Genomic DNA, 13,528 nt, shown 5'->3' on the forward strand with positions numbered 1-13,528 from the left:
CACACACACTGCTCATCATGAGCTTCTCAGTCAGCTGTAGTTTCCTAAATGAAGGCTTCATGTTTTCCTCCCATTGGACCGCAGACAGAGGCTGTCAGAGCCGCATGCAGCGTGTCTTTCTTCCTCGCAGCAGACAGTAAAACACATTAGAGGGAGAGGAGGGACTCAGTCCAGTTTCCACTTCGAGCAGACCGAGACCACCTTCTTACCGGTGAGTACTCTCTCTCTCTCTCTCTCTTTTTTTGGCTGTTAAATTAGATTAAGAATGAGGGAAACCAAAGCTTGCATCTGCGGTAGGCTCATTGTGGAAGCATTCACAGGAAAAGTCTGAAATATTTTGTTACTTCTTGCATTTTTTCCCCCTCTCCACTGTGGCGAAGCTGGTGAGGTTCGGAAAACAACTTTAAAGTCGGTTAAATGAGCCGCGCCGACAGATTCAGCCTCAAGAAGTCCGCGGGAACCTTTCGCGATAAAACACCGGTGTTGTGACGGACCGTGCGGCGGGACGAAGTGGCTGAGCTCGCCGGCTGCCTGTCACAGGTCGAGGCGAGCTCAGAGGGGGCACTGCGTGACGCGCGCGCTGTCAGGAGCGAGAGCAACGATGTGGCTGGCGCGCGCTCGCGCGTCATGTATCATTTCCCGTTCGGTGAAACTACACGTCGTCCGCCGTTAACAGGCGGCATCCGTTACAGCCACGTGCTGTGTGACTGAGCGCGCCGGGAAGGAAGGAAGAGCCCAGAAACGTGGAATTTCAAGAAAGGCTGCGTCCACAAAATCACAACACGCGCAAGGACGGCAATTAGTCATCGGTCTGGCTGACTCTGAAACTGCTGGAAATCTGTTCGGGAAAAGCCTGCATTAGTTGGGCAAAAGAAGGTCCGAGGGCCAGAAGCGGCCTTTGGACCACCTCAACCTGGCCCTTGAAGTTGTAACATTAAAGCCCTAGAGTTTGTCGAAGGAATGCATGTCGCCCGCAGCCTTTCATAACAAACCTTGTATCTTGTGTGCCTTTTGCACATCATCACTTCCTGCTTTTAAATCCTCCAAAAATACGTTTCTCTCCCTTTCTTTAACTTTTAACTCCATTTGAGATGTTTGTTTTTAGGATTTTAACTGTTTATTATTTTTACTGTTTTATTTTATTTCTTTTTTCTTACCAAATTTTATGTTTTGAATTCTCATGTATCCCTCTGTTCTTTTATCAGTGACAGCCCTTTGGCCAGCAGTGTTGTTTTTGAAGTGCTTTATAAATAAAGTTGTCTTGTAAAGCTTGGATTTGTTTGTGCTCGTGTTGAGGATGACTCTCAGCTACAACCACACCACGTTTTGGCTCCATATCTGTGAAACTGACCGAGTTAGTAATTTTTGCATCGGATAATGATGATTACTTGGGGCGTCCATCTTGAACTGGGGTGCCTTCAAAGGTTGATCAGTTTTGGATGTACAGTGATAACTTTCTGAAAGCTTCAATAAAATCCATGCATTGAGATATTTCGAGATACACAGACACGGGTAAAAACATTGCTGACTTTGTCTAAAATAAGTGTCACAGGAATCAGTTTAAAGGTAGCATGGTTATTACATGAAGAGTGTTGTTGACTTAACGTGTCAGCTGTGTTTTCATCATGGAAACAGTAATCCTTGAAAGGGACTTTCAACATAAAGCCTTAAACAACCCACAAAAATACAACAAATCAAGTCTTTCCTTGTGTCTTTTTGCAGTTGATATGTTGTTCATGGTAGAAACATGTAGCATATTGTGCCCATGTTTCAATTAAATTTGATCCCGTTAAATAAGTCAGAATGGTCCAATTGTTGCCCACCCGTGCATTAGTTTGTGAGTGACACCTAGCTTATCAAACTAATTATCTTTTATTCCTACCTCACAGTTATAAGAGCCGATCCCAGGGTTTAGTAAATTGCATCTCCAGTCTCCTTCTTCACATATAAACCATTTTTTATTTTTTTTAGGAAGAAAATAAAATGTGCAGAAAGTTGTGAGACAGAGCAATACATCAATGACATAATTAGTTTTTCCTCCTCCCTCGTGCAGCCTCATTAAAACACTGTTTGAGGTGACTACTTTGTTGCTTGGAGGAATCACACCTCCCTGCAGGCAACTTGACATGCTCCCAACACTCTGCTCTCTGCTCTGTCTCGTTCCATTTCCTCCTCCCTCTGTCTTCCTCTTCATTCTGTTCTTATACTTTTTTTTTCTTTTCTATTTTTTTTTCTCGACCACCAGCATCATCCTCCATGAAGCCCAGTGGGAGGGAAGCCCGCTCCACAGGAGTCAGTCTGTCACCTCCGATTCTGAAATTCAGTGAAAGAGTGCACATGTAGTGTAGATACTAGACCCCCAAACCAGTTTTGAACGGCATATGTTAATCTTTGACATTAAACAGCCACAAAAACATAATAATCTCTGAAAGCCCTTAATTATATTATCGTCTTGATGCCATGTACTGTTGGGCGTTATGAATTTCAACATAGGCAAAGGCAACTGGAAGCTAGATTTGCAGATTGCTTATTAAGTACTCAGATAAACAACACTCAGTATATGTATGGGCCAAAGGCTCGGGGCCTTGTCTACAGTAATGAGGGTGTCGCTGTGGAGGAAAAAAAATATCTCAGCCAAAAGGCAAAGCTCTCAATTTACTGATCCATCCATGCTCCAATCCTCACCTAAGATCATGGGATATGGATCATGACCAAAAGAACCAGATCCCAGATACAAGCGGCTGAAATGAGCTTCCTCTGTAGGGTGGCCAGGATCAGCCTCCGAGATAAGGTGAGGAGCTTTGTCATCCACGGGGATCTGGGACTACAGCCTCTGTGCCTCCGCTTCAAAAGCAGCCAGCTGAGGGGCTTCAGGGCTCTGATTAGGATGCTTCCTGTGTGCCTCCCTCTGGAGGTTTACCCTCATGTCCCACTGGGAGGAGACCCCGGGCAGACTCCGAACTTCCCAGAGAGATTACATGCATATATCTTCCCTGGCCTGGAAACGCCTTGGGATAGCCCAGGAGGAGCGGGAGAGTGTCACTAGGGAGAGGGATGTCTGGGTTTTCCTTCTGGAACCAGTTGCCTCTGCGTCCCAACTCCAGATAGGCAGGAGAAAATCAAAGAATATGTTATGGTGATTTGTCATCAGAGCAATTTCTGGGAGACAATACAGTTGAAGACTGAATTTATTGTGCAAATAGTACTAGAAATTTAAGTGAGGATGCCTTTTCAAAATAATGCAAATCCGTTAATCTGTATTGTTTGGTTTGACCACTGTTAGTACTTTTAAACATCAGATTCTCACGGGCTCTCTTGAGCATCTTTAAGCACTTGCCAGAGTTATTTTTTGGCTATAAGCTGGGCTCTGTGGGCGTCAAACCATCTGTTACAGGGTTCTTGTTCTTCTCATTGCTGAAGAGATGCGTTCAGTGATGAAATTTTTCTTTTTTTAATGAGCTTTTTCTGTTTAAAAAATGGCTAAAATAGCCCGTCTTACCCAAGCTGCTATAGTTTTCTGATTCCAAATCAGTGTTCAAATTAAAAATGACTAGGTGTCATAGATAAATGTTTACATAACCTTATGTCATATAAAACCTAGATTAATAGATACAGTTAAAATCTCAACTTTTTTGATATTTTTGAGTTTGGGCTGTGGTTCTGTTCATATTCGCGGTGAATTTTGCCCTGAATGCGCCTGTGCGCAGATGATTATTGCTTCTCGTAAATCAGGCTTCCTTTAGGTGGCACTGGAGGTAGTGGAGCTGTGACAAAGTGCAGACAGATTATGCTCTCACATAAGTCTGCTGTCATTTTGAAAAAACTCTGTTACAAGAGATTCTCTAATGAGAAGCCCTCTTCTGCTCCCCTGTCTTTCACTTCATTCTTTTTTTTTTTAATCCTTTTATATGTGTCTCTCTCTCCTGTTCAGTGAAGGGTTTTTTTTTTTTTTGCTGTCAAGGCCTTTTTCTGCCTGTGTGTTTGTGCGACGGCAAGTGAGAGATTCTGTTTGAAGTCAACTTGCAGAGAAAAAGCCCTCATATGTAGCAAAAAAAAAGGGCCTCCAGTCTTCAGCTCAGATGAGTGTCTCTGGCACCACAACCTCGGGTTTTCATCTCAGTGTTGCGTCCAATTACAGATGTCTGTTTTTAACCTTTTCTGACAGAGATCATCTGTTTAAAGTGAGGCTTTTGGTTTGAAATCAAACTGTCAACATACAATGAATATGATAATGGGGCGTTGGATCAAACACTGGAGCAATTGGCTGGTCAGGAGCAAAACTAGAACCGATCACACTTCATTTGGGAGCAACAGAACCAACTGCCACTGGCAACAAAGGCGGTGTATAATTCAAAATGGCTATTTGTTTTTTGCACTGCATAATGCAAAATGAACAAAGAGAAATTAGGTTATGAATAAACGTGATTGGTTTGAACATTTGGATGTCTTGCATTGGAACAGGGTTGGAATTTGATTAAAATGCCAGAGAAGGAAAGCTAAGAAGTAGTTCAAAGTCCCCAAACCACATGATGTGCTGTCTACATTAAGATAGTATCTCACTGGGCTGGCAACTAATGGGCGAACAGCATACGCTAGGGAGTCTCCAGAATGTCTTACAGCGTTGGCGGCGGTTTCAAAATGCAGCCGCGTTGCTTGCGGGTCACTTGGTTGCAAACACTCAGAACTAACTAGTCTCCAACATTTGGACCTCAGTGAGATACTACCTTTATTGTAGCACTGATATTCCTCCCTACTTTTGTACCAGACCTTTATCTAAATTTTCCTCTTTCCCTAACTTGCCAGTGATGAATCCTGTTGAAAATCCATCCCCAAATGGCACCTTTATCCTCCTAGCAGACAGATATTAAAGTGCAGACCACAATGATAAATTGGGATTGAATGCTCTAACAAAGAGACAACCTGAGGTTTCTTGGTTCCATGTCTGAAGACTGCAGGTTTACAGGTCTGTGGGAACTCGTGCAGCCAGCTGACAGAAGGGTTTGGAAAATGGAGACTGTTGGGGAGTAGGAAGGTTTAAGGCTACTATTCTCACCAAAGTAAAAAGTGAGTTGGGTTGGGAAAAACCTGTATAGCTGGAGTTAATCTGAATTGACAGAACCTGTACTGGTTTGTTATGATCAAAAGAGACAAAAACTAAAAGTGAACAATGTTGATTCACTGGTTGATTTACGTTCCCATAACTTTGAGTGCATCACCGCTCGTAACACAGTGACTAAAAAAAAAGAGGGCGAGATTTAAGGTTTGAAATTGGGGTCAACAAAGACATCTTATCTGGGTTAATCAGTAGTGTTCAGGATAGAGCTTCAGCTTCTCAGCATTTATTTTTTTGTCATGGTTTTGGGCATGTCTTTCCAGCTGATGTTTAAGGAACAAATGTAGAAATACTGAAGAGATTAGGTCTTTTGGTCAGCTTGGAAATCACACATCTACCTCTGCAAACCAAACACAGATTCAGTGGTAGAAAACAAACGGGCAAATAGACAAGAAGGATTGGAATGGGTAGAAATAGATGTGACAGAATGGAGAAATATGGCCATGAATTGGAGATTAAAGGTGCAACACTGAAATGAATGGAAAGCTAGAACATAGAAGTCAAAGTTACCTAATGACAGTGAGTGCAAGAAGATTTTTTTAAATGATTTTAAGTCTTGTAATTAGACGAAAACAGAGGAGTAAAACTAATCAAGGCCATTGTTTGGGATGAATGCGGGGAGTGGTTAATCAAAAGATGGAGAACAGAAGTGGGAGAGAGCTTTAACAAATGAATTATTAATGCATGGTTTAAACAGGTAGCGTTCCAAGCACAACAAACAGGACAAACTTCAGAGCTAAGAGGGGGGGAAACAGGACAGGTCAAGAGGAAAGAGAAAGATGGTGGGAGGAAGATTAGAGACAAATCAGATCCTAAGTGTCCTACCAGGACATCATCACTCCATCTCTCCTCATTTGTTCTCATTAGCAGAGAGCATGTTGTATTAAAAGAGTAATGACTCTTAATTGCTGCTACTTTGCAAAAAATTTCAAATGACTTGAGTGTCTCAAAACTGATGAGCAACGAAAATGTAACCGAGATGCAGAAATTTCAGAACTCCTCTAACCTTTTGGAACGCACGCACCATGCAGTCGAAGCTGTAAGTCACCAAAACACGCGCGCGCACACTCACGCACTCACACTCGCGTAATGTCGTCTGTTAGGATCGTTAGCCGAGTTAATGTCCGTGCACTCGGTCCAATGAGAGTTACTATGTCATTCTCCATGCTCCCCGATCAGATACAGAGATATAGAAGTGCCTCTGGGGAAGACACACACACATGAAAACACACACATTTACATATGCAGATGTGCACCTCACCATGTGACTCTTACAAGCTGTGGCAGACAGAATTATTAAGCGTGTCTGTGGTGATGGTTTGAGGGTATCAAACCTGTCACATCAAATTAGCCTGATGGGTTTTTTTTTTTGGCCACGCTTTATTTTTTTCCTGTCAACCCCCCAAAAATGCCTCTAATTCTGTCTAATTTAAATATCGAACTAAAATTTGGTATGGTTGTAGCTGAGAGTTGTCCCCAACTCACAACCTGAACACTAACAGGTTGCACAATTTCTTTGCGATCAGCTTTTTGGTGTAAACCTTTTTATCTGTTAGCAAAATGTCCCATGAACCCCTGGATGGATTTTAAGGAAAGGTTCAGGAAATAATCATTGGAGCCAGTCCATTTCAAGATGGCCTCCAGAGCCAGCGGATGTTAGAAAACACAAAACTGGCTAACATTTATAAAATTTGAAGCTATTGAGCGAAAACTTAGTATGATTGTAGCAAAGTCTCTTCCCAACACATACCCCTAAGTGTTACTCATTGTCGTTGCTTAAAACTTCAGCATTAGCTGTTGGAGTGAACCCTGTTTGTCTGTTAGCAAAATATATAATGAACCACTGGATGAATTCTAATGAAACGTTTAAAAAGTAATCACAGGATGCACGTCTACAGCCGATTACCTTTTTGGAATCGGTCCAAATCAAGACTGCCACCACAGCTAATCAGCATTAGCCAACACAAAAATGGTTATAACTCGGTCAATTTTACAGATTTTGAGCTGAAACTTGGCGTGACATCTCGCAATATCTTATGAGAGTGCGCTGTTTTCAGCCCGGGTCCTGCTCATCTTAATGTGAGATTAGTTTACAGCTCCGGCATAAAAGGCGACAGGCGGTATGCATTCCTTCCAAGAATGCTAGGCCTTTAATTTTTTTATTATAATTCGCAGCCATGGTCTTGGAGGTTTCAATTGCCTTTTGAAATAAATTGGAAGCTTTTTCCAAATTACTTTTCCAACTGCCTAGTCTCATCCCTATCTAATGATAATTTTACAATTTATATAAATATATATATATATATATATATATATATGTTTGAAGAAAAGTCTGTACCAGCTGAAATGTCTTTGTGCTTCAAGGCAAGCCTCGGATCAGCATATAAATCGTTCATCTGTACAACATCCTCAACATTTTGGCTCTCCTCTCCCCTCTCTATCTATCCAGCCTGGTGTCGCTCTGCTTGACAGGGCAGGAAATCGGTCTCATTTCTGCTTTAATTCGTTCTGATCAAACATGTCGCTCTCAATCAGCCCTATTTGATTAGAAGATGCCCCGTATCACAGCCCACCAAGCAGGCAGTGGCTGACACTCTCATATTTCACTGTTATTGCACTGAGTGTGTGTGAGTGTGTGTGTGTGTGGCTAGATTCACACATTATTTCCCCAAAGCTAAAGGTGGCAGATGAACAAAAGGATTTATGTTTGTGTGGAACTCTCACACTCTATTGAAAGTGTAAATGCATTATTTATATTTAGAAACTCTATCAGCTCCGTTTCCTACTTTTTTTTTTATCACCTTCCTCAGTTTAGTTTTTTTTTGGGTTTATTTTGGATTATCACTCACTGCAATGAAAAGAGATGATGCCTGTGTCTGTATGCATCTTTGCATGTATTCGTTTGTCTGTTTGTTAGCAAAATATCTGATTAACTGGTGAGTGGATTTAATTGAAACACTCAGAAAGTAACAACTGGATGTACATCTCTGTCTGATTAACTTTTAGAGTCAAACTGATCCGAGATCTTTGTTTAGAAGTTTAACATGCAAGGAATTCTTGTTTCATTGCACATATACATATTTTTTAAAATAATCCTCTCCTCTCTTCTCGTAGAGAAATGGGGTGTAAGCTCCCAAAGTTGAGGAAGGCTGAAGAGAGGCGCAGCCCCGGTAACATCTACTCCACCCTGCGACGGCCTCAGGTGGAAACTAAAGTCGGAGTGGCCTACACCTACCACTTTTTGGACTTCCTGCTGGGGAAAGAAGGTATGAACAACAGCCCAGTGTGCTGCTGGAAACTATTGTTCTGTCTGAATCCCTATTACTGTCCAAAGTATTTATTTATTTTTTTCCCCCCTTCCTGGGAGCCGAGCCTATAAAATCCTGATGAGACATCATGTGACCTGACACAGCTTGACTCCCACACATGCATACTTGAAATAGTCATGTGTTACTGCTTTTCCATGTATCATGAAAAAAAAAGGGGTGGTAATCAGAGTAATTCCTAAAGATTGTTTCCAAGAAAATAATCTCTTCATGCCTTAAAAAGCTTTCTGTGTAAGTCCTCCACCTTTGTCTGATTTAATACGAGCTGATTTGTTAAAATGCAAATGAACTCCGTCTTTATCTCCGCTGCCTTCCCCGGCTTTAGCTCCTCACCCTCGATCCTGCTTAGACACTCTGCCTTTTTTTTTTGGCTCGAATAGGTTAGGAAACAGCTAATGTTGTGTTGTTATGTTCGACAAACCTTCCCCCATCAGCCAAGCCCCACCTCAGACATTAACAGGATTGTTTTCCTCTCCGTTTTATAAGAAATCCTGGCCCTGCTAAATCTGTGGTTTGAAGTCACTGTACTTCTGTGGTGAATGTTCTCAGCCGTGTTCTTAGCTGATTATTTTGCTAATCATATTTTCTCTGAGCATAAAAAAAACAACAACAACAAGACATGTAATTTGACTTTCATCTCATTCATTCTGTTAGCTGCCATAGGGCGAGAGGTTGTGTATGCTGTGGAAATCTCATCAATCCTACACCCTGACACAGACGCCCATGTGTATTTATTCTCATTTTAGCTGTGCAGATTTCTCCTCGACTGCTTTATTTTAGTCTCTCATGATTTTGGCCTTCAGCTGCGAAAAGAAAAGCCCTCACAAGCCGACTGTGTGGTGACTGCTCAGAACCAAACAGTAGTTAAAGTTAGTGATTAGCCAATAAAGTTGGGAAGCCTGTAAGCCCGCAGTGGTTTGTTTGGGGGCTGTCACACCCTCTCCCACCCACAGTTGTACTGCTTATGTGCGTTGAGCAGTGAAATAGTCCGATTTTTTTCCCACCAGTTGTTTGAGAAAAACAAAAAAAGGGAGACATTTTGACTTGCATGATCAAACACAAAAGTTAATGTAACTAGAGGGATTGCATTTTCTGTGAAAATGCAGTGTGAATGCTGAGAGCTGAACGACTGAAAGAAATTTGCTGAAGTAGCTGAAACTGAGGTAAGACTAAAACAAGCAGAGCACTAAATATAACTCCCAGGGGAAAACGCAGGATAAAAGTTAAAAGCATAGTAGCTACACATAGCAAAACACTAACTAAGCATAGCAAAATGCTAGCTAAAAGCTAAAACTATGAGTTACATGTAGCAAAACGCTAGCTAAAATGTAAAAGTATAAAAATATCAGCTAAAACCTAAAAGTAGTGAAACGCTAATTAGGTTGCAAAACGTTAGCTGAAAGCTAAAAGTAACAAAATGCTAGCTAATAGCTAAAAGCTGCATGAATAGACAAAAATAAAGTAAATATGCTGAAGTAAATTTAAAAGGGATTAGTGGTCTGTGGGGAAACCTTTTGTAAATGAAGTTAAATATTTTAAAAACTAAAAGTTACAGTGTCAAAGGTCATAGCTGGAATGTCTGTGTGAGCCGGACATTTGAAGGGTTAAAATAGCACAAAGTATGCAGAAATACTTATATATAAAGAGAAGGTACAGATGAAAAGAAAGAAGAAAAAACAATCAAATAAATATTGTGTGAATGCTGAGTCAGTATTCTAGTTTGTTTCTATTTGGAAAGCTACTATTAGATTTAACAAGAAACCCAAACTTTTTTTCCATGGCTTATTTTTTATATGTTTTTGGTCAAATGAAATTGAAAACACCTTTTAGAAAATTTCAACATTGGAACAAACAAGACCTCTCTGTTATTCTGGAAGCTCCTCTATTCTTGCTGTCCCAAAATGCCCTAGGGTTTTTTTTGTTTTGCTTTGTTGTTGTTTTTTTTTTTTTTATAAATGACAAATAGTAATGAGTGAATGAGTGATAGAGGAGGCACCTCGTATGAAAAAGGACAAATCTTGGCTATGACGCGGACTGGGCAAGCTTCATTCAGATCAGTTTCCCATTTTTGTCCCAGTTCCAGTCTGGAGGCGGCTCCAGTCAAAGCGCCTTCACATTTCTTCCTCACCAAATAAATCAGGGACATTTCTCTTTCACTCACACCTTTCGCCACGTTTCTCGACGTGCTGGTTTAACTAAACAGGATTTTGTGTTTTAATCTCCTTTGCTTGATCATGTGCATTGTGTATTATTCTTCTAAAATCGCCGGAGTTGCTATTCGCACTAAAAACTACTTAAACAAAACGTTTAGGTCAGCAAGTTTGCAGGGTGTGTTTTTTTTTTTGTGAAGTATCTTCGGGGCAGAAAGTGGCTTTTAAGCTCCAGTGTTGCAGAGAGTTCAAAGACTTCTTATATTTAGCTACTGTATATTATCTGTGCTATAGAAATCCCCCCCNTCACTCGGTGACAATGCACTAATGCTAAAGTGCATTAAAGGTTCTGGTTGTGGGAATGTGTCCTTGCAAAAAAAAAGGCTAAAATAAATATGCTCGCTGTGTCTTGAAAATGTTTGATGGGAATCCTCTAGAGGCGTCTCTTTCTAAAAATACTAATTTTCCCATTGTGTTTGTGTGGTTTGTGAAGAAACAGAAGGGAGTGACAGTGTGAGGGGGAAGTGGATTGAGGGAAAATGATGAACTGTGAGATTTATTTTAAAAGAAAATGTTGTTTGTTTTTTTTTTACATTTTTGTTTGTTTTTTGTTCTTATAGCCGACTGCTTTGCTTCTAAAAGCCCACACTGTGCGCTTTGTCACCTTACCAAAAAAAAAAGCTAAAAAAAAAAAAAAAGGTGCAAGTAGCTCACTGACAGCCCATTTACATGCCATTTCCAATGCAACAGTGTAACGTGCAGCAGGCACAGTAACACGGCCAAATGGCAAACGGTCCGGCTGCCAGTCGGCTTCATTTTCAGCCAGCCCTGAAATCTTTGGCGAGCGGGTGAGGCTCTGAGAGAATTCTGGCAATCTCCAATGGCGATGGTGACCAAAACAGACAATAGACATGAGGGTGGCTTGTCATTTTTTTCTTTTTTTTTTTCTTTTTTTGATTGCTAAAGGCTGTTGCAGAGAAATCGCATGTGCAGCAGCACACGTGTGGACACAAAGAGGGGGACCGCACACTTGTGGCGGTCATACAGGCAACCGCGGCGGCTCATTCCCGCTCGCACAAAAACACTTTTATAGCTCTTAGTCAACAGAGTTAGTTTTATCTGCCAGCAGACAGGCAGGTCATTTATATGGTAAACTCCCTGATGCCACCTGAGCTGCTTTAGATGGGCTGACTATATTTTAGGATAAACACAGCTCCTATGAATTGATTTTGTGTGCGAGCGTGTGATTGCGAGTGGGCATATATCTGCCTCTTTCCCTCCCCTTCTGTCTGATAGGGAGGCCGCGAGAAGTAAAGGATTCCTGGAGGATTATCTGATTGTTTGTGGAGATTGAGAGACCTCATTCCCAGCAAAGGGATTTATTTGTATTTGTGTGTGTGTGAGGCAGATAGAGGAATCTGTATGTCAGCCCATGACATTGAGGAAACCCACGGTCAAATCCCTGCTTTAATTCAATTTGGCTTTCATTAATGACATTATTTCCCTGCCAGTGTGACTTGATGACTCCCACACAGTAATGAAAAACAAATATCTCTTTGCAGGCGGCCCTGTGAAAATATGTCAGACAAGATGCCTGGTTAACTAAGTTGCAGGAAAGAGGAGCTTTGTGTTCGCAATGAAGAGGAGCACGATGCTTTCCCCAGCTTGACCTTTGGCGAAACAATGCAGGCTATGATCGAGTGTGCGCCGTTTGTTTTATTAGCTTTAGTGCTCGAGCCTGAAAAACCATTTCCGCGCGACTAAGCTCCCGTTCGTTCCCACTGGATCACAGCGACCCCGTGGTGAGTCCAGGGAGGATGAAGCGGGGAAATATGTTCAATGTTGCAGGCGTTCGCCCTGTGGTTCGCACACAGACGATTTGTTTGATTTGTCAGGTCCCCCCGTCTCATCACGTAACCTTAAACCAGAGGCTTATTGCTGTCTGATCACCAATCTGCCGCGCCTTCGCTGCAGAGGCCCTGGGTCGGAAATAACACACGGGCAAAATGGACCAATCAGACAGGGCTTTTCCGAAAACTAAAAAGGAAGCACAAGCTTTCACAACAAATGGAAGTATAACCCATGGGTCAATTTCAAGAAATGGCCCTTGTCACCATTTTATCCAGCTCACAAGATTCTATTTTAAATGTACTAGAACCAGCTTACCAATCTGTAAAGGTTTGACTCTCTCTTGCTGGTCATTTTGCTTGATTTGTGAAGACTTCGAAGGGCAATAAGCCAACTTTGAAGCCAAGAAAACCAAGTTAGTATTTTTCAGAAATCTTTGATTTGAATGTGAAAATTGTTGGTTCCTTTAAAATCAGGACTGAAAACATTACTGTTTACTGCAGTTTCCCGTGAAGGTGAAAACTTAACATATGATTCAATACGAAACATTTTGCAGAGCATAAAACTGAAATGCAAGAAGAAGGAAAACACACACTTCAGTAGACATAATCAGATTTTGATAAACTACAAAAGAAAGGTCTAACATTCACTTGCCACCTTTTATGGCCGTTTTGGTCAAGCCTTTAAAAAACGAAGTTAAGCGCAATATTGCAAGGTCATGCATGAACTTTTAGCACCAAAGCATGTGTTGGGGATGACTCTGAGCTGTTACCACACCAAATTGTAGCCCAAAATCTGTAAAACTAAGCTCTATCCATTTTTGTGCTCTCTAAGTTTGGTTAGCAGCCATCCTCAGTTGGGTTATATATTTCATCCAGTGAGTCATGATTGCTTATTTTTCATGTTTCAAGAGATTTTGTGTGTTTTGTTACATATTTTTGCCCTTTAGGGCCACCAGCTCAGCCTTCATGTGAGCCTTCTCTCAGCCTTCCGTGATCGTCATTATCTTGGTGGTCACACGGATTGGTTGCTGTGGCTTGTCAGACTTCTGAAGAATAAAACCAACAGCCAGGCGTGACTTTTTATCCTGG

The 13,528-nt window shown here is 41.5% G+C and overlaps 1 protein-coding gene across 1 annotated transcript in view; it reads left to right on the forward strand.

Annotated features, from left to right (window-relative positions):
- rftn1a (raftlin, lipid raft linker 1a) overlaps nucleotides 1–13,528 on the forward strand; it is a 30,529-nt gene continuing 17,001 nt past the window's right edge. Inside the window, exons 1-2 of the mRNA XM_037975656.1 lie at nucleotides 1–211; nucleotides 8,228–8,379. Coding sequence (XP_037831584.1) covers nucleotides 8,232–8,379 — 148 coding nt within the window. The 5' untranslated portion in view covers nucleotides 1–211; nucleotides 8,228–8,231. The remainder of the gene's footprint in view (nucleotides 212–8,227; nucleotides 8,380–13,528) is intronic.

Source organism: Kryptolebias marmoratus, linkage group LG5, assembly GCF_001649575.2.
Source record: "Kryptolebias marmoratus isolate JLee-2015 linkage group LG5, ASM164957v2, whole genome shotgun sequence".
In the NCBI taxonomy this organism is placed as follows: domain Eukaryota; kingdom Metazoa; phylum Chordata; class Actinopteri; order Cyprinodontiformes; family Rivulidae; genus Kryptolebias; species Kryptolebias marmoratus.